Genomic DNA, 20,457 nt, shown 5'->3' on the forward strand with positions numbered 1-20,457 from the left:
AAACACCACTAGAACTGGCATTCAAGGGAAACGGGCAGTGCCTTGGCTGGGCACAAAAGCAGATCAAGGAAAGAGCCCCGGCAGCCTGGGGGTCCTCGTCCCTCAGAGGGTGACGGGAGCCCCGCACAGAAGACACTTGCCAAGCACACATCCGTGTGAGGTTGCTGGCACTGGTTTCTGGGGAAACCAAAGGAGTGCTGGCACCCTCCTCACTGCCAAGGCTGGGTGGGTCCATCGGGCACCACTTTGCAAATGAACAGAGGCAGGCAGGGCTAGGCCAGGCAAAGCTGTGGCTTCAGGCTGCCCTCAGCCACAGTGGCTGCACCAGCGCAGGAGGAGGAGGGTCTGGCCACTAAAAGCCCCGCAGAGGCCCTGGGATCTGCTCCGAAGAATGGAGGAGCTTTTCCTGCTTGGCAGCTCCTGGAAGAAAAAGGGCTTGCTGGGCTGGAAATGATGGGCAGGCCGGTTCTTCAGCAACCCTGGGGGGAACCGACATCCTGGTTCGTAAACACCAACAGAGCGGGGGGGTGGGGGGGGGCTTTTCGTTTCAAAGCTAACAGGCTCACAAAGAGCTTCTTCCCAGAATGAAGCCACTTTGGGAGAAAGGAAGAGACATTTTCAGGGCTGCCTGCCTGCCTCCCCCTTCCAGAGAAAAAGCAACACTTCTGCTGGGCTGATGCTGGAAGGGGCGCCATGGGTGGGAGGCCTCCCCAGATCCCGGGGGGTCCTAGCGGGCCTCCCCTGCTCCAGTTGGCACAAAGAAGCAGCAGCCCCGCCATTCTCCCACCCCCATGCCTCCCCAGCCCAAGAAGACGACAGGACAGCCAGGAGCTAAAAATACCCCTTCCAGTTTATTGGGAGTTTCTCTTTCCTCTGCTCCGAGGCCAACAGGGCAGCTCCAATACACCCCATAGAGGAGGAGAAGGCCGGCAGGGGGCGGAAGAGGCAGGAGACACGTGCAGCAGTGTTAAACTTCCAGGCAGGCTGGATCAAATTGCACTGGCCACCTGCCTGTGTTGTGGCAGCCCCTCCCCTCTCAGCTCGTGTCCCCCTCCTGCCACCTCAGAACCCTCACCTTGCCAGCTGATAACCTGCTGGGCCCTCCTGCCCGCCAAGACCTCTGCAGGCCGGACTCCTGTCAAGGTAGGGCTGGGTCATCGTCACCACCAGACCCTGTCCCTGACCTCCTTTCCCCCCCAACTCCAGTCCCAGGCCTGGCCCCTCCCCTGTTGCAGGCCCTTGAGCTGCCTGCTGCAGGGTCCCTGTCAGCCAACAGCCTGCTCCCCCTCCAGCATCAGTGTGGCTGCCTCCCCTCTGTCCTGGGCTCTGGCAGCCAGCCACCCAGGAGCAAGGCACCTTTCTGCTCCCACTGGGTTCCTACCCACCGCATTTACACATGGCACCCTCCTCCAATGCCTCAACACGGTCTTTCCCTTTCTCACCAACTAGCCTACTCTCCCTGCCCAGCAGAGGGGCAGCCATGAATTGAGACCAGGGTAGACTGTTGGCTGGCAAGAAGCTGAAGGATGAGGCACCAGGTGGGCAGACTTGGCTGAGCCTTGGCACTGCAGATGGCCGGGGCAGAGGGCAGGAGCGGCTGCTCATCCTCAGAGGTCCGGGGAGCATGGATTGGCTGGTGGACATGTACGGCCAGGAATGGCATGGAAGGGCATATCAAAAATACAAAAGGGCCTTGTGGTCTCCTCTACACCACTGCCCACCCGAGGGAAGTCTGCTGGTTTCTTAGATTGGCACAGATGCAGCTGGAGGGTGTGTGTGGATGTGCACGTCCGGGTGATGTGTCTAACTGGCTTTACCAAGAACACTTAAGTTTAAAATCTTTACAAAGGACAAAACACGGTGTCTCCGTTAGTGTTTAAAGAACTAAAGATCTGCTTAAAAAACGTCTTTTGGAAAGAAACACAGTTTTTCTGCAAGATGAAGAGAGTGACATGGAGCATGGGCACCGGACGGCACCTGCCAGGCCAGCACCAAGCCCAGGTGATCCAGGATCCAGTATTGGGGCTTAGAAAACCCAGTCCTAAATGGCACCCATCCAGGGAGCCCCACGAGGTGTCAGCAATCCCAAGCCGCAAGGTGGCAGCTAAGCCTGCAGGAGCCGTTCTCCATGGCTCCTTGACTGGCAGAGAGGGGCAAAGCTCGGTTCTGAGAGTGCCCACAAGGAGGTCCCAGGTGGAGCCATGTTGTCCCAGGAGGCACCTGGAAGTCTCCTTCGACAGTAGGCTTAGGGGGCCGCCCTGCCTTCCTTTGCCGCACTGGCCGGGCCTGGGAGCACAGAAGGGGTGACTCAGCTCAGAGCGGCCCGGGGGGCTGCCTCCTCTGCTGGACCCTGTTAAGCCTCGAGCTGCTCTGGACACAAGGAGAGCAAAGCGCTTGATACCACGAGCCGAGAGAATCTACCATGGCCGACCCCACAGCGCGAGGTTCTGTGAGGTGGCGTCTGTGCATGGCGGCTATACCCGGGTGGTGGAGTGTGAGTGGGGGAGCCCAGTACTGCTGAAGCTGGCAGCAAAGGTGTTGTAGGGATGCAAGGTCTGGAGCCCCACCAGAGAGTTGGGGATCATAGTGATGGTGTTGGGCGTCATGAGCGGAATGTCGTCCGGCGAGCGGCGCAATGTAAGTGTGTAGTCGGGCAGGGCGGTAAGGCGGAGGGCATCGTGGGAGGGCACTGCCTCACAGTCTCCATGGTGGGACTGGTTGGTCTGCAGCGAGGGAATCTCCTCTTCCGGTGTGTGGCCAATATCATTGGTGGCAGGGGAGTGCTGCGGGCTTGGCTGGCGGTGAGTGTCCTGTCGCCGCTTGTCCTTCCGGTAGTACAGGGCAGCGAAGGCCAGAACATTGAGGAAGAGGAGGGAGGCCCCCACAGCGATTGTGACACTCAGCTCAGTGGAGTAATCCCGGGGGTTCTCCACCAGCAGCGTGCCCGCCCCATCCTGCTCGGGGTTCCACTTCTCCTGTGAACCCTCGCTGGTGTAGGCGGTGGAGATGGCAGGCCGCTTGGTGCTCCAGGCCTTCCCGTTGGGACGGCGTGCCATGTGTGAATTCTGGGTGGTGTCAGGGGGCGGCACCTTGGTGGTGGTGGATGTGTAATGGAACATGTCATGCAGGTTGTACAAATGCGGGACCAGATGCTTCCAAAAGGCAACCTTGGTGGCACGGTAATGGTCGCGCACCCGTGGCTTGAGGCCAATGTGCAGGTAGAGCTGGTCGCGTGGGTTGTACTTGGACCACGCTACCTCCTCAAACCGGTTGGCCTTGGTGTGGATGAACTTGGTATCCTGGGGTACTGGCTTGTTAGGGTCCCTGAAAGGAGAGAGAGAAAGGCTGCCATCAGCGATCACTGGCGTGCAATCACTGGCATGCAGTAGGGGCCCTCTGGGGGTGGACTGTTCCTGCTGCTGAAAGGCATCTGGCCTGAAGGGGCACAGAAGCACAGACAGATACTGTGCCTTTCAAGGACTGCAGAGGGCAGAGCCTTTTCAAAACAAAAGTAATTCAAGCTAGCACAGACCTAAAAATGTGTTTCAGTAATCTGAAGGATTAAAATCAGACTTCCCCCAAATCGTGCTGGCTGGGAATTCTGGGAGCTGCAGTCCCAACGCCGCTGGAGGGAAACAGGTTAGGGAAAGCAGATCTAGGGGGTCAATCTGGGGCTTTCCTTGGGGCATCAGTGTAAGAAGCTCCCTTCAGTGACATCACTATTGCTCCAGAGAGTCCCTTGCTCTTCACCTCTGAGGAGAACAAGTATTTTTTTATTCCTCCCCTGCTTCTTTTTCTTTTTTAGATGCCCAGGACTGAATCTGCAAAGAAAGCATGTTCTCCACTGCAGAGCCAGGCTCCCCACCTCCTCCTGCACATTGACATCGAAAGTGGAGTGTCCAGCAGAACTCCAAAGGGGCAACCAGCTCCACCCTCTTCTACCATCCTCTTCCTCTCTTTGTTCCCTGGGAGATGCCAGCCACCCCAGACCTGCAAACCCCTCCGAGCCACCTGGGGAGGGGCAACCTACCCAGTCTTGGCAAAGTTAGTCCAGTAGGTCATGACCACTGCACTCAGCATGACGTCGTTCTTGGAGAAGTTGCAGGGAAAGAGGTCGGTGGGGCCAATCATGGGGATCCCGAAGACATAGGGCACCTCGTCCCCGTGGGCTGCATCGGACCAGGGGGGCTTCATGAGGCTCTGGCAGTGGTGATAAAAGGCGTAGAAGTATGTGGGGGAGCCATAGCGTGCGTGAAGGTCGGCAGTTACTACCGACGGCTCAACCCACTGGTGGTCGGTGAAGAGGGCCACCAGGGTCTTGCGTCGCGTTTCCGGGTTGTCCCGGTCAGCCCAGTCTGTGTACATGAATTTGATGGTCTCACGCAGAGTGTCTTTGCCCTCTGGGTAGCCATACAGGTTGTCCACAAAATTGGAGACAGAGTAATCAAAATCGCTGCCCGAAACACCATCCTCTGGGTCCACGACCCCCTCCACAAACTTCAGGCCCTCACCCTGGTTGACGCCAAGCATGATGTCATAATTTAGAAACTCCCCCTGTTCCATCAGGATCTCTGGGTCATCTGGGATGACATCCCCATCGATGACAGGCCCAAAGGCCACATGGTAGCGTGCTGGCTGGATGTCCTGCTCCACCAGCTCCTTGGCGCTCTTCTGCCGCAGGCAGTCCACCATGTCCACGGTGTCGAGAACATTGCAGCCCACTTTGTCGGCCAGCAAGCTGGTGTACTTCACCGGCTGGTAGTTGACCGCCCAGCTGGACAGAGCCGAGCCACTCTGGATGATGGCTCTCTGAAAAAGGCCTGCGAGGCAAAAACACAAGTGGAGCAGAAAAGGACGTGCCACCTGTTTACCTGCAGAAGAGGAGCTGTCGATTTCAAAAGAAGCTACCCCTGAAGGGGCACCACCAACACCTGCAGGCATCTCTCTGTTGCAAATAAGCAAGGCAAAGACTGCTAGGAGGAAGGATGGCCCAACAGAGAAGGCTCACCTCCAGCCATCCCAGCTCCTTCATCCAAGACCAGGCTGCAGGATGCAAATCGTAGACTTGTGGCCTCAGCACAACCCCCTTCTCATCTCTGTTATTCCCTCCCTGGCAGCCATGCTGTGTCAGCCTGGCACCAGTCAGGCAAACCTGGCCCCATTCTACCCAGCCTCCTGGAACAATGGGCAATGGGAGAAGAGGTCCCCTGCCTCGCCCTCCTCCCTCAGGCAGGGCAACCTGAAGCTGGCACCGTGGGGGTTAAGCCTGTGGCACTTAACCCTGCCTGCTCCATAGGGAACGGCCCTCATTTCCTGCCCAGCTGGGCCCTGCTCTGTGCCAATGTGGGCTCGGCAAACTGTGCATTCCCTAGGGCACAAAGGAGCCTTTCTGCTGGCGGGAACACAAGAGGCCGAGGACGCAGGGCCTAGGAAGCCAGCCCACAAAGACCCTGGGGCTGGCAGAGGAATGCCGGGCCGGGCGCCAAGGTTCCTTCCGTGCAGCTTGTCCCCGGAATACAAAAAGGCCCCAGGAAGTGCAGCCTCTGCAGCTGAAGCAGGAGGAAGGGGCAGAGGGCAAACTCCCTCAGCGGCACAAGGGCAGGAGCTCTGCCACCAGCTCCTCTGGTGAACAAAGGAGACACACCTCTGCTACAGAAGTGGGTGGAGGGGAATGTTTATATTTATTCTCTCCCCCCACCCCAGCACTCACTGAAAGCAACTGTGCAGCTCACTGGGATGCATCGCTCACCCTCGCCAACTTCGTCCCAAGCTTCCTGCCCTCTTCAGAGGCATCCCCCGAACACCCGGAGGAAGCCTGCATTAGTGTCAGGGTGATGGTGGACCACAAGTCCGTCTGTCACCGGCCCTGACTCAGCCACCCCCAGCTCCATGCTCTATAGACACATTGGGAGTGCCACTCGCAGAGTTCCGCCCCGCCCGGTCATGCTGGTTAGGGGAATTCTGGGAGCCGAAGTCCCAGCACACTTGGCCTCTAAACTGTTGTGTTCTAAAGTCCCTATTTTAATTTTAAATGTAGGTTATGAAGCATTTCACCTGCCCTGCCCATATCAGCACTCCGAAGCTAATAACTGTCCTGGCCTGCCTTACCAGCTTGTTTAAAGAATACCAAGATAACATAAATGAAGGCTCTGGAAATTCAACCATCGCGTTTCTTAATGCCCTGATCACCCATTCTGCTTAAACTCGGTCCTGATCCGATGCACCATCTGCCTCTCTCCTCCTCTGAGCTTCCCACAGAGCACAGGATTAGGGTGGACTTTTCACTCGGTCCTGAGCTGTTCTGGTCTTGATCTCCAAGGGACCCAAGTCACTCACTAGGTCCAGCAGCACCCACTCCTGGCCAGGGCTGCCAACCTTCATCCCTCTTGGGACTGGACCCTGGAAGGGCTAAGTGAGCCTTTCGGCCCTCCTCCTTTGGCACAAAGCCCCCTTGCAGCCTCAGGGCCAGGCAGGGGTGCAGGGCCGCTTCCTGCTAACTGCGCCTGGAGATTCAGGCTGCCAGGAGGGTGAGACCAGGGCCGCCCTCCAATTCCTCTGCCTGATGCTCAGGGACAAGCTTTGCTGCTGTCGGAGCCTCCTGCTTTTTCCAAAGCAGTGGTTGGGTCTGGCAGGCCCGTTGACATTAACTTGGGAAGGAGAGGCCCCCATTCCTGGCTTAATCTGTTCCTTTTGGAAAGCCCTCCAGATGGGGCAGGGTCAGATCTCTCATGGTTTGAAGTTGGACTGGGGCTGCAGGCCTAGAGGGAATTGGGGGGTTCAGCCCAACCCCCAACCAGAGGGGGCATTCAACTGCTGCTCTCCAAGCTGGAAACAGAGGCAACTGATGAAGCTGTATTCTTCCTCCTCCAGAGCTAACAGCAGCTTTGGCGGGGGCATCTGATTGCTGTGCGTGTGTGTGTTAACTCTCCTTACAACTGCAAGCCCCACGTATTACGCCCAAAGGAAGGGCGGGAGCAACTGCTTGGCCCCGTGACACTCAGCCAGACCACTTTCCAGCAGTCTCAGAGCTCTGCCTGGCTGGACGTGGCCCTGGCACTTCTGGGCTTTCATCCTACACTGCTCACTCGTCGCCTGTCCGAAGCTGCCTCCTCTTTCCAACAACCAGGCTGTTAAAAAGTGCCCTTGAGCAGCTGTCTTAGCTGCTGGGGAGTCACCAGGCTGTCCTTTGCATCCAAGGGAGGGAGGGTGGAGATGCCTTTGCTCGTCCTCTGGAAGAACTCCCAGCTGTGCCTTTTGAAAGCTGCCGCTCGGCATCTTCATGCTCACCCTCCAAGCAACCTTCCCCAACCTGGTGCCCATGCTCCATCAGTTCTGAAATCTTGGCAGTTGCAGTCTAGCCAATATGACGGAAAGGCTGCCCAGAAGCCCCAGGGATTGGGAGGGACAATCGGCCAACAGTCCCTTGCTGCTTGGTAGGGGACCCAACAGAACCCAGCTACGCTGCCGTTGAGCAAGAGAGCTTGGCTCACAATAGCTCAGGCCATCCTATCACACGGCAAGGTAAAGTTGCAGACAGATGGCTAGGGAACCCATCCCCCTTGCCCACCTGCTGCACCAGCTCTGCATGCCATCATTTGAACATTCTCCTGGTGGGTTTTTGATTACCTTCACAGGCCCTGGAAATGTGTATCCTGCACATGACTGGAGGTAATTCCACCACCTTCCAGCTGCTGGGCAGCAGAAATGGATGTCTCTCCTCTGCACACACAGCAGGATGCAGAAATAGCTTGTGTATCCTTTCTCTACCTTGGAGGACACACACACACACAGAGACACCCAATGGGCAAAGTGGTGCTCCTCCTCCCCTGGCCAGTTAAAAAGGTCGCTTCTTCCCCAGGTCTCTGGGGGCAGCACTCTTGTGTGCTCCCGCCAGCTTTATTGGCTCACAAACGAGCACTTGAATGGAGCTCGGCTGCGCAAGAAGAGGCAGAAACCCTCCAAATGAGCATCTCCAGGGTTGCTTGGGGGCCTCTGCTCAGCAGGCAGGGTTCCAACTGGCGCCTGATGCATTCCGGCAACAGCAATAGAGCCGGAGGAGGCCAAGCACAGTCTCTGCGTTCTCCAGCACAGTGGAGGAACCCCTCCCTCCCCAGGCAGCCGCATCCTAGGGGACCCTCGGCGGCAGCTGCCTGCCCTTGCTGCCTCCGTATCAACTTACGGATTCCACAGATGCAGATTCTTGCGAGACACCTCTGGAGGCCCTGCAGGCAAGGGCTTTCGGCTGCAGAAACCCAAACACTCCCCTTCCCCTCCCCTTCGCATTCCTGCCAGTAAACTTAAGATTTGTGGAAGGGTCTCCCGCAGCAGGGACCCCTGCTGGCATCACCCAACCCTGCCGGCAGCTCTCCAGAGACGTCCCCGTGCGGGGCCGCCCCAGAACCTTTCCGCTGGGGGGACTGGATACGAGCATGCACGCGCAGAGCTAAGCTTTTCCCAGCCTGGCATGCTCTAGGTGTGTGGAGCAGCGGTTCACATCCTGGCTGGATATTACGGCAGAGGTGATCCAAGAGATCCAGAGACTGCCAGGCTGGGAACGTCACTATCGGCCCTTTCCTCACACCTGCAGAGGACCACCTATGGCCCTCCAGAGGTTCAGTGACACCTGTGGGGGCACAGGCATGCCTTCTTCAGACATGTGCTGCCAATGTGCAAATGACCCAGAGGCCTCCCTCCCTCCAATCCTCTCTCAAGGGAGATATTCAAGAAAACATTTGGGAGCCCAGAAGAAAGACGCCGTCAATGGCTTGCAGGTCTTCAGGAACGTGGCGCACTTGGTCCCCCACATGTCCATCCTAAGATGGCTTTTGGTCCAGAAACAAATTCCTAGCAGCAGCCCCATCCTGACCTCTGGGCGGTGGAAGTTTCTCGAACCCCAAACACCTCAAAGGGGCAACATAACTAGCTAGACTGGGGGGCAATTTGCTGGAGGCTCAGCCAATTCCAGGCCTACTGGGGGCTATAAAAACACCATGGAAAGACGAGCCAGCACCGAGATGGAGAACAGCTGGGTGTGCTACTTTTTCAGCCGACTCCACGAACTCTTTTGCACAGCGAGCTGGACACACGGACAGCTGCTAGATGTTCAATTAAAAAGCAACACATCTTTCTGAACTCTGGGAAAGCTGTCATCTGCTGCATCTCACCCCCAAGATGGAGAACTTTCTTCAACATCTAAACATTTGTTATTATGTGCTTTCCAATAGTCCTGGTTAATTTCATTTGTTAGTTTATTCTGAAATAGAAATTAGTGCTTTGTCACCTCCCTCCTCCCTGCCTCCTTTTATCTCTGACTGTAGATACAAGAGTATTTTGAAGCGTGTCATTCCACGTTATTTTAGGAACAAATTATCCAAAAGCTTGGAGGATCCAAACCACAGAGAAGGTGCAGAAACAGGGATGAATCAGGGAGAGACAAAAATTCCATCTGGGCTGATGGGCCTCCCTTACCTTCAGAGTGGTGTGACAGTGTGAGCAGGCTGACGCAGGAAGCACCAATGCCCGAACCGAAAACGGTGATGCGCAAAGGGTCGCCACCAAAGAAGGCAATGTTTTCACTGATCCAGCGCAAAGCCTGGATCTGGTCCAGGAGCCCGTAGTTGCCTTTGGCTGCCTGGTCCCCGGTGCTCAGGAACCCTGGGGGCAAGCATATGGATGAAAGCCAGTTGCTCACCAGCCACTCTGAGGCTACTCAGCCAGGCCCTCGATCCTCCCCCTCCGCTGACCAGGCACCCAGCAAAGGGCCAGTCCCTCAGTTTCATCCTCCCCATGTGCGATTTCCACAGGGAGCCCATTGCCGTGCCGAGAAGGCCATGGTGATGCACTGCCACACCCTTTCCTAAGCCTGCTTGGGTTGAACGCACTGTCTGCTCTGACCAAAGGGACGTGCGGGCATCTACTTCTGAGAACCTCTCAAGGTAACTCTGGCTGGGCGTTCAGAGGGAACTAGCTGCTGCAACCAGGCATTTATTCCTCCCCATATTTGGGGTCAGGCTACCTGCCCCAATGCTCAGCTTTTCGTTGGGACCTTTCCAACTTGTCTGTCCTTTGTTGGACGTTGCTCTTAGGCTGGACTTAGAAAAGCGGGCTTTAAATTCTTCTGTGGCTTTGTCTAACACTCTTCACCAGGCCGGTGAAAGACTCAGCAGCCTCAGCTTCAGTAGTTTCAAGTTTCTGTGATTTCTGTAAGCCCAGGAAATGGATCAATTCAGAAATCAGCTGAAGCATATTGTACAAATCCAGGGTGAATCCTACTGAGTTTGGGTCTGAACCTACCATACCTGGTGTAAAGGCCTGCGAGCCAACAGCTACTCAGACACGTGTCGTTTCTAGGCTCTAGGCTCCTGATCCAGGTCCAAATCCACCCAGAAAGAGCTTTCTCCCCCTGCACAGAGACTGCCGCAGCCTCAACACAGGGACTCATGAATGCTGGCACCTAAGTTAGGGTGCCAAGGCTGTCTGTCTGTGGAACAGGCACAAAGCCTTTCCCAGGTGGAGGAGGATTTACCCTGCCTGCCTCCTGCTCCAGTGAAAGCCTTCAGATCCACTGGCCTGCTTCTGGAGGTGGCCTGGCTGCACACCAGCAGGGCTGTGGAATACTCCCTCTGGGGAGGCTGGTTAGTGGCACTCGCTGAGCGGTGCAGAGGAGGACATAGGTAAACAGGTTTTGACAATGTTCAACTGCAGATCGATACTTACTCTCTGCCGGGCCCTAATGGACAAATGTGGCAGAATTCCAAGCTGGGAATACAGCTTTCAGGTTGGCCGGCTTGGCCATGAGATGGTGGAGGGCCTTTCCTGGGAACCAGATGCCAGAGGGGGAGGGCATGCTTTCAGGGGAATGGGTGCAAGAACAGGGGGTGCCAAAGCAGAGTTACTCTCGCTCCCCGCAGGACTCTGCTCCGTTTTCCCCAGACACCCCTCCCACCCCGTGCTGCCAGGGGATGTGGTGGCCCTCCAGGACATCTGCCTCTCAAGGGGCTGCTGCTGGCCTCCCCAAGCTGGGTTGGAGCCCGCGCAGCATCACGGGCATCTTGGATCCCCTCCCTGGGCCGCCCAGCTCCGTACCCAGGACTCCCACGCGGTAGTTGAGGGTGATGACAATGACGTTCCCATAGCTGGCCAGCACACTGCCGTCGATCATGTTCCCCGTGCCTTCCATGTAGGAGCCCCCATGGATGTAGACCATCACCGGCTTGGCCCCACTGTCTCTGATGTCTGCAGGGGGAGAAGCTAGAGACAGGAGTCTGACACAACCGGCTGGCGCCCATCCTTGGTCCATCGCTTCCCAGGGAGGGTGTGGGAGAGGAGGCACAACAGGGGCCTCAGGCTGCTGCCTGCGGTTTCCGGCCTGAAGGTCCTAAGGCTTGCAGTTGCCCTCGAGGCCCCAGACCAGGTCCCTTGAAGACAGGAAGGCTGGCATAGCAGGGGTCCCACCATCCACTTGCCAGCTCAGGGGTTGGGGCTGAGCCCCAGAAAGACAGTATAACCAGGGAGATGAAGGGCTGGGAAACAGGCACATCTCATTTCACTGGGTAAAGTGGGGAGGACCTATTCTGGGTGGAGGGGAGTGGGAAGAGGGTAGCCCGGCCCCTTCTGTCTGTTGGGAAGCTACAGCTTCACCTGGATGTTTGCTAACAAGGATGTGCTTGGGGGCAACCCTGCTTGACTGGCCCTGTTCCTCTCTCTCTCTCAGCGGATGTTGCACATTTCAGGGAAATGCACCTGACAGTCTCAACCGGGAAGGCGTGACAGCTTGTGTCCCCAAGGCAGCCAGCCCTGCCAGCTACTTCCACGCCCTCAGTGCAGCGTCTGAGCTCCAGAAGGACCCACACAGACTTAGGGCTCACACTCCTGGGAGCCACAATCCCCAGGGAAGAGGTGGTCATCTGGAACCTGCCCTGTCAAAGATGCACAGAGGGGGCTCTTTCTCTAACAGGGAGAGTCCCAGGGTGCTTACAACCCTAAAACAAACAAACATTATAAATGCAAGCCAGGAGTCAGCAAGAAGTGCCTTGTGGCAACACTGGGACATTTCCTGTTAAGATGTAGCCCAGACTGGAGACCTCATCTGCCCTTGCCAAGAAGTGGCCTGGCTAGCCCACCAATGGGGACCATGCGGAGCTCCTCCAAGGGGATTAGGGGGCAGCAAGCACCACCAAGGGCTGAGAGGGGAGCAAAGGGAAGGACAAGCAACAGCAGCAGCAGCAGCTCCCGGGCTGTCACATTCAGCCATCTTCTCTGTCTATGTGCCCTCAACTCTAGGGTGCTTCCGTTCAGGAAGGCTGCTTGGAAAGGATGCCACTAACAAGCAAAACAAGCCACGTAGCGCCTGACAATGTGGAAAAGCACAAACAGGATTATCAACTGCAACTCCCAAACGCACGGCTGAAAGAACGTCCTACCAACTCAACCCTGGCTAGGAGGTCTCAACCTTGGGCCGCCTTGCTGCCAGGCCTGGCCCGCCAGCTCAGCTACGCTGGCATCCAAGTTCTCTCTTTTGGAGGGGGGGAGGGAGCAATGCAGAAAAGGGGCGGCAAGGCCCTTCTTGTCCCAGACACTTCTCTGTGCATGAAGGACAGCGGATGTGCTGAAGGGGGTCCTTAGGAGCTCTGGGCACTTCTGTGCCAAGCGGTTTGCACGGGTTGGCTGGGATTTTCTCGGGTGTCAACTTGACCTTTTGCTTCAAGCAAAATTGATGGACGTCTGGCACCGAGTGTGCTTTTCTCAGGATTAAATGGCAGCCCCTGCAGGGAAGGAAGCAAAGCAAGCTCCCTGTGCTGAAGGACACTGCTGCTGGTGGCATGGACAGGAATCGGAAGAGGGGGAAGCCGCAGATTCTGTTCTGTTGTGGGAGAAGGGCACTGCTCTCCTCCTCTGCCCAGGGCCAGTGGTGCCATTTGACAGCTGCATCTCCAGTCCCTCTTCTGCCCGGAGCTTTGCCTTGCTGCTCTCCAAAGCGCAGTGCCAGCGCAGCCCCCCTGCCCCCAGCACTGCCTTTTGCAGAGGCTCATCTGACCAGGACACAAGCCCCCTTCTCTGGTGCCTGGTTTGGAGAAAGAGCCCCTGAGCAGCGAGGGGTGTGTGCTGAGGACCCAGGCTTGGCCCAGGGTGTGAGTGTGCGTGCATGCATGCATGGGTGTGAGAATGGCATGTGCCACCTTCCCCCAGAGGCACTGTTCCTGCAAGCCCATAGCGACCTTCTGTGCCTACGGTGGGGAGTGGGGAAAGAGCAAAAATCTCTCATCAGAGTCAGTGTCCGGAGGCTGAGAGGGACCCTGCAGCCCCTCGTCTCCACCTTCCCCCAATTAGCAAGCAACAGGGGGTGGGCAGGGCACCCTCCCTATTCAACCGCTCAGGACCGGGAGAGACGGAAAGACACACACAGCGGGGGCTTCCTGGAATGCAGCAGTGAATGAGGACGTGCATGAGAGACACAGAGAGAGCAGGTTCATGCATCCGCAGCGACCTGGCACACGCAAATACCTTCATCTTCATCCCCGTCATTATCCGCTAAGTCCTCGCCCTGTTTCTTAGCGCTGGAGCCTGGGGGCCAAACACGAGGAGACCGAACAAAAAGGAAGAAGGGGGCAGAAAAGAGAAACAAAAACAGGAAGGAAGAAAACAAGAGAGAATTCAAACATGGCATGGCTGCGGAGGAGGTGGGCGCCGTGGCCTGGGCTCAGGCGTCTGCTAAGCGTCAGGCGGCCCCTCTGGCCTCCAGCAGCAGCACTGGGGGAGGGGCAGGGGGTCCCCGCAGCAGGGGCCCCGTCCCCCAGGGTAGGCAAAGGGCCAGGCAGAGTTCATGGGAAGGGGGAGGCCAGCTGCCCGTCCTTGCCCAGATGCAGAAGTCAAGCCTGGAGAAGAAAAGAGGGAGGAGCCCACGGGACCTGGCCCTGCGAAGCCAGTCTGGACATGGCTCCCGCGGTTCTGAAGGCCCCATCGCCAGGAGAGAGAAGCCACCCTCTGCATATGGACATGGGCCTGGCATAGTGGCTGTTGGTATCACAGTCTGGCGGGGGAAGGGTGGAAACTCAAAGCAGCCAGGGGGTCAATATTCATGCCCTTGGCATGATTGGCCAGTTCCACCCTGGGGTTGCACAGCAAGACCCCCGATATCCCGTCACATCTGCTTGTACAAGCCTGGGGCACAGCCTAGCCGCCACATCTCTGCAGTGCATGGAGAACCTGGGCTGTGGTGGTCCCACTGGAGTACTTATGGTGGGGGTGACCTCCAGAATTGCCCCTTGGCTTTCAGGCATGATGTGGTCTTTGCTGCAAGGTCCTTTGAACTTTGGCTTGCCCACGTGGCCAACAAGTTGCAGCAGAGGCAGGCACCTTCTGCTGCCTTCCAGGTATCCCTTCAGGCCTCTTTGCATCTGTTCTCAGAAAGAGGTGCCTGGAGGGGGCTCGGCAAAAGAATTCTCTTCCTGGCAACACTGGGGAGGGCTCTTTGCAAGATGCCTTTGGGGCTGCATGTCCATGTGCTCCAGGAAGCAGACCCCAAACACCTGCAGCATCTCAGGTGGATGCTCACTAGAAGGCTGCTAATCCCGCTCTCGGGATACCATCCCCAGCCGCATTAATTTCAGAGTGCTGGAAAGGGCCCTGTCCACCTTACGGAAGAGTCACCAGCTCTCAATTCAGCCTGCCAGATGTACAATGGCTCCACCCTCAGAAGACAAAAACCAGGGTGAGTCCATGCAATTTCTCCAGCAGGGAGAGGCCTAGGCCAAGGTGGCCCCTGCATGTGCCTTTCCCCTGCCTGGCTGCCACACAATGGGGCTCCCGCCCGGGATCGGCCTAAAGCAGAACAAAGCACTCCTGTCTCGGGCCGCCACTCGGATTCCGGGCCTGCATGGTCGCCATGGAAACCAAGGCAGGAAGAGGCTGCACTGGTCCTCCTGCTCTCGGCTGGCGGGGTGTGTCAGCCCGTCCCTTGCCACGTTTCCCCTGGTCCCCTGGTGTGATCCAGGGACAGGGAAGAGTAGGGAGCCCAGAGTGTCAAAAGGCTTTTGGGGCATGAGGAGATGAGCAGCCCACCGAGGGCCTCCATGCTCCCAGAGCAGTGCCAGCCCAACAGGGTTTGGAGGAAGCAGTGGGGAGGCGGCAGAGAAGGCTGAGATGGAGGGCTTGTGGTGGGGGGGAACCAGCCCGTGCCAACAGTCCTGGGAAAGCCTAGCAAGAGGGTTCACCAGTACCGTGCCTTGAAGCAGCCCTTTCATGTGCAAGATGGCCGACAGAGCAAAGCCAGCTCTGAGTCGAGGGATGGATGAGCCTTGGTGGGGCAAGGAGGAGGGAGGGAAGGAGGGAGGGAGGGAGGGAGGAAGGTCCACCTTCCATCAGGATGATGGAAGAAATAAGGAAGTGCTGACTTCTTAAAAGCCCTCCTGATTTCTTTGCCCTGGTGGGAACCGGCCACGCCACATCAAAGCAAAATGAAACAATGATTCTTTACAGATGATGCACTGGGGATTCAGCTGACACTCATACCTTCTTTTTGCCGGTTTAGACTGAGCTGCAAACTCTTGTTTGGCAGATTAACTAGGATGTCAGCACAAGCAGAGTCTGCAGTCCCGTTGGAAGGCCGGTGAGCTAAAACACCTGAGCTAAACTGGGCTAAGCTGAGGCTCCGGAAGGTGCAGAGAGTTCGTGTGAAACAAAACCCATCTGCCCTACCAGGGTCAATTCTAATGAGCCACATGAAGTTTGTCAGAAGCTGAGTGGCTTTCAGACTCTCCTCTTCTCTCTTCCAGGCCAGTGTGAAATCCTTAACCTGGCCTCCCTTCAAAAGGAAATTCTTCTACTGAATGGCTGGGTGCACCTGCTCCCAAAGGGGAAAGGAGAAATAGCTATTATGGTATTTATGTGGTTCCCCCCGCTAAAAAGGCATGAAATGCAATCCTTCTCAAGGACTGACCCCCTTTGCCCTATACTCTGTTTTTGCCACATCAGGTTGAATGGGCCCATGAGTCCTTAAAGCAGTGTTTCTCAACCTTGGCAACTTGAAGATGGGTGGACTTCAGCTCCCAGAATTCCCAGAACTCTGGGAGCTGAAGTCTACCCATCTTCAAGCTGCCAAGGTTGAGAAATACTGCCTTAAAGGGAGAGAAAGCCAGATTTCCAGACGGAGCTTTATGGCAGCTGCTCTGATGCGACAATACATTGTGGCTCCAGATGCCCTGTGGTGGTTTTGCTCCTCCTCAAAACAGTTCACAGGGCTAACTTTTTCCAGACCCAGTTTCTGTTCCCTGTAGAATGCTACATCAGCATTAGTCAATGGGCATATTAAAATGCTAAAGACAAGTGTGTAGCTACATTCACACAAAATGCTAAGCCACCAGTTGAATTCACACAGTATACTGAACCAAAATCCTCAACTGGACGAATCACACTGGCAGCATTCCCCCAATACGATAAGGCAAGCAGTCATGAGCCTACATGCTAGTTATGCCATGTCTTTGCTGAATAGGCCACGACTGACTGGGTTCACATGATACACTAAGCCATGGTTTGTAAACCACCACAGCTAGTTCAGTAAACCTGTTGGCATGGTCACTGTCCTCCCTGCTATGCGCTGTGTATTTGTGCAAGCTGTGATTCAAGCAACGGGAGTTCAGAGCCTCTTCAAGCCTCTGGGGAGCTGGGGCACACTCCTGCCGGTGCCTGGAGAAAACCTGCCCACTTCCATCCCAGGCGAAGAAAGAAGCTGAAGAACCCATGCGAGTATTTTTGCCTTCTCGGCCACACATTCAGGATTCAGAAAGAAGCCCCTCTTAGCGTTAAAAAGCCTTTGCTAAAGCTGCCAACTCGGAGGACGGGAACCAGCATCCAGGCGCTCCGTGTGCCTGGACCTGCCACCCAGAACCCCTGTGGGGGATGCTAATTCTGGTGCTCCCTTCAAATCCTGGCTTGGCTCTGATTCCCTCCCTCTTTCTGGCTCCCACCTTCCCTCACCACAGCCCCTTCTAAAGAACTGCTGGCTTTGGGCCACCCTGGGGATGATGGGAGCTGAAACCCCACACATCAGGCAGGCTCCAACTTGTGGGACCTGCCCTCCTGGAACCCAACTCACTTAAAATAAGTACACCATCTTCTTCCCGTTGGCACTCCTCCTGTCGTGTCAAAATTCAGATGGTGCATGCTTCGGGAAAGGGACCAGTTTCCTATTCCTTGAAAAGAGCTTTGTGGCTGGCAAGCTATGCAAGCCTTGGGCCACCTTGGCAGTGCAGGGGTGAAACAGTGGGACAAGGGCACAGAGAGGCTTTTGCCGTCTCCAGGACAAGCCTGGTTGGATGGCATTTCCAGAGGACTCAAAAGGAAGGTTGGCACCTTCATACCCAGGCCTTGGTGAGGAAGGACGAAGAAGATTTAGGGACGGCATTTTTGCACGAGCATTTCCCCATCCTGAAGCTGCTGTTCCATCACCGGCCAAGACCACTTGTGAGGAGGAAGGGGACAGAGCTCCAGAGCGCTTTGAGGGGCTGCGGAGGCTCCCTGCCTTGCCCCCCTCCACTCCTGCACTGAGGGCCGTGGTCAGGCGCCTGGGGCAAAGTGGACCCAGCACTGACCCTGGGCCAGCCCCTCGCAGAGCAGAGCAGCTCAGGCACTCGTGGCTCCAAGGAGGGGGAGCCAAGCTCAACAGCGGAAGAAGCCTGGGCGGAGAGAGAGAAGGCAGGGGCCTGGCATGTGGGTGTGCCACCATGCACCTGCTCAGGGACCCGGGGCCACTGGGTCTGGCAGAAGCCGCACCAGCACAGGAAGAGCACGCACCGCAGGGTGGCTCCCACAGCAGCCCGAGCCATTCCCCTCCCTGCAGAGCCTGGGCTAGCAGGAGGATCTGCGGGGACCCATTTCGGCCAGGTCCTCATCCCTGGCCCTTCACCCACTGGCACCGGCTTCCCCTGGACTGCTGGGGCAGGAGGTGGGCAGAATCACTTTCTAGTCTACCTTGGGTGCAAGGCACGGCTCCTGCATGGGGCAGGGGAGGAAGGAGCCCTCTCCCCTGCCCCCCCGCTTCCAGTGATAGGCAGCCTGTGCCACCCAGGGCAGCTGTGCCCACGTGGGAATGCCACCCCCCCCCAAAAGAAAGAGTGCTCTCCCAGAGGACTGGCCAGAGAGCCCTTCCAAATCAATAAGGAAAGCTCCCCGCCCCACCCAGAGAATGAGGGGGGACGTTGCTGTGGCATGGGGCAGGTCAGGTGCCCCCTGGCACCCACTCTCTCACTTGCCTCTCTCTGTGCCCCTCTGCCAAGCCCCGGCTCGCTACCTACCTCCTTTCCTACATATTTTCTTGTTGGGTTTTCGGGCGCATTCCTTGGAAATCCGTTTTACTGTAAAATGAATAAAAGACTACAAAATAACAGGAGGCCCCAGCGGAGGGTGTGGGCATGCAACCCACCCTTCTCCCCACTCCCCTCCCACCCCAGCCCCCCTCCGTTGGGACTGACCACAGGCGGCGGGCAGAGGGGGAGCAGAGCAGCGGTTGCTCTGGGGGATCTCTGAAGGCAAGGAGGGGGGCCGGGAGAGGGGGCCGTGTTAAGCGTGAGGCTGCCTCCTCCCTGCCCCGGGGTCGGGTGGCCAGCTCCCCCCAGTGCTGCTGTCCAGGTAAGAGGCCCCCTCAGCAGGGCCAGTCTCTGAGCGGGACCCCCTTGCAGTGAGGCCGAAAGCTCTGGGGGCGGCTACTTACAGTTCGGAGGGGAGAGCCCTGGAAAGGAAGGGTTAAGGTGCTCGGCCTCACCGCAAAGAGCCTCCTGCTTGGGCAGGCCCTCCTCCGGCCGGCCGGGGAGGGGGAAGCCCTGCCAAGGCTGAGCCCAAGGGCTGGGTGAGGTTTGGAAGAAAGAGAGAGAGAGAGAGAGACCACCTCCAGAACATGCCCTCCTCCCCGGAGAAGAGCAAAGGACCCTCTGGAAATGGTGGGAGGGACAGAGAGAGAGAAGGTGGGGAAGGTCAACCCCCAGCCAAGCTGGAGGGCACTCAAGGCTCCCCACTGCCCCCGACCAGCTGGATGCCCTGCAGCTGGCCAGAGAGTTCTCCTGTCTTTCCAGCCCAGTTGAGGATGAGGATGATGGGGGGGGGGAAGAGCAGAGGAGGAAGGGCCGTGTGGAGGAAGAGCGAGAAGGAGCACGTGGCAGCCGGGTGGCAGAGAAGACAAGTGCCATGGCCAGAAACGGGTGCGCGCAGACAGACAGGCATGCGTCAGGAGGAGGGCAAGCGATGGCTGCATGCTCAAACCGCAGGGCACCAACTGGAGGGTGCGGGGGGGGGGAGAGAGAGACATGCATGCACACACACACACACACACACACACACACTTGTCCTACTGGCACCCCACTAGGGGACTCACCATCCTCGGTGGGGATGTAAATGTTGAGGTACAGACAGTCCTCATTGGGGTCCTGGATGTAGGTGGCCACAATGTCCAGGTTGGAGGTGAACCAGATGGGGAGCATGATTTCGGGCACAGCGGTGTGGATGTTCTGCGGACACACCGGGGAGAAGTGGGTGGCGTTCCGGATCCCCGACCAGGAGGAGGGCGGCTCGGGGGGCATGAACCGCTTGTCCCCGATGGGAGGTGCTGCGTAGGGCACCCCCAGGTACTGGTCCACAGGCCCGAGGATCTCACTGGGCAGGGGCACACGCACCCCACGCAGCTTCCCGTAGTGCGTGTTGACGGTGGGTGAGTAGGCCTGGCTCTCCATCTGGACCACGGCCGAGGCGAAACCAAGGATCCACAAGGCCAGGCGCGCTCCCCACCCGGGGGCCCCCTTGGTCACTGGCGAGGGGGCCGGGAGGAGCAGCAGGCATGGGCACAGTGGCTGCCACATGGTCTGGGGAGGGCAGCACTGGAAGGCAGGCCTCAAGCAGACTTGGGGGCTTGAAGGACCCTCATGGAGGGAGGAGGAGGGCCCTCCGGGGGTCCGTTGGGCAGGCAGGCACGATGACAGCGAGGGGCTAACTCCCACGGCTCAGGAGCTCTTCCTGTCTGCGGGTGCAGCTCTTTGGAGGCAGGTGGTCCTACAAAGAGCAGACCAGGGGAGGGGGGCAGAGAGAGACAGAGAGGTTAATAGTGACCAGCTTGGAGGGGGTAAAACTCAGCCCCACTGAGCAAGCCCTCCATTACAGAATAAGGGCCCACAAGCTTATAAGTGCCTGAGAAGGCAGACATAGCTCCTGGTAGCAAAAAGCACTTACAAAATTATCCCAATTACAAAATACACTTAAAGGGATAAAAGCTGCTCTTTCCCAGGAATTACACCCAGCTGTCTGAGCTCTAGGGAACATGGTTTCTGGCGATGGGCAGTTGGGGCAGATTTGTGATGGAAACAGAGAACAAAAGAGAACAAGGCACTGGAGGAAGCTCACATAATTGCTAGCGATTTCATCGTTCCCTTGCTGGTAGGGTCAAAAGAGGAGGGGTGCAGCTAAGAGCAAGCAACC

General features: G+C 57.3%; 1 protein-coding gene across 4 annotated transcripts in view; it reads right to left on the reverse strand.

Moving 5' to 3' along the window:
* Positions 1-832: 832 nt before the first annotated feature.
* Positions 833-20,457, reverse strand: part of NLGN3 (neuroligin 3) — a 29,114-nt gene continuing 9,489 nt past the window's right edge. The window contains exons 2-9 of one of the 4 annotated variants that reach the window (XM_063313484.1): positions 19,364-20,034; positions 18,291-18,350; positions 13,504-13,563; positions 11,086-11,235; positions 9,469-9,654; positions 4,512-4,820; positions 4,031-4,400; positions 833-3,324 (exon numbers count right to left, since the gene is read on the reverse strand). In XM_063313484.1, the coding sequence (XP_063169554.1) occupies positions 2,475-3,324; positions 4,031-4,400; positions 4,512-4,820; positions 9,469-9,654; positions 11,086-11,235; positions 13,504-13,563; positions 18,291-18,350; positions 19,364-19,844 (2,466 nt within the window). In that variant the 5' untranslated portion in view covers positions 19,845-20,034 and the 3' untranslated portion in view covers positions 833-2,474. Of the gene's footprint in view, positions 3,325-4,030; positions 4,821-9,468; positions 9,655-11,085; positions 11,236-13,503; positions 13,564-18,290; positions 18,351-19,363; positions 20,035-20,457 lie in introns of all 4 variants that reach the window. The other 3 variants (XM_063313482.1, XM_063313483.1, XM_063313485.1) reach the window with 3 other exon arrangements.

This window comes from Candoia aspera, chromosome 12 (assembly GCF_035149785.1).
Source record: "Candoia aspera isolate rCanAsp1 chromosome 12, rCanAsp1.hap2, whole genome shotgun sequence".
Lineage (NCBI taxonomy): Eukaryota > Metazoa > Chordata > Lepidosauria > Squamata > Boidae > Candoia > Candoia aspera.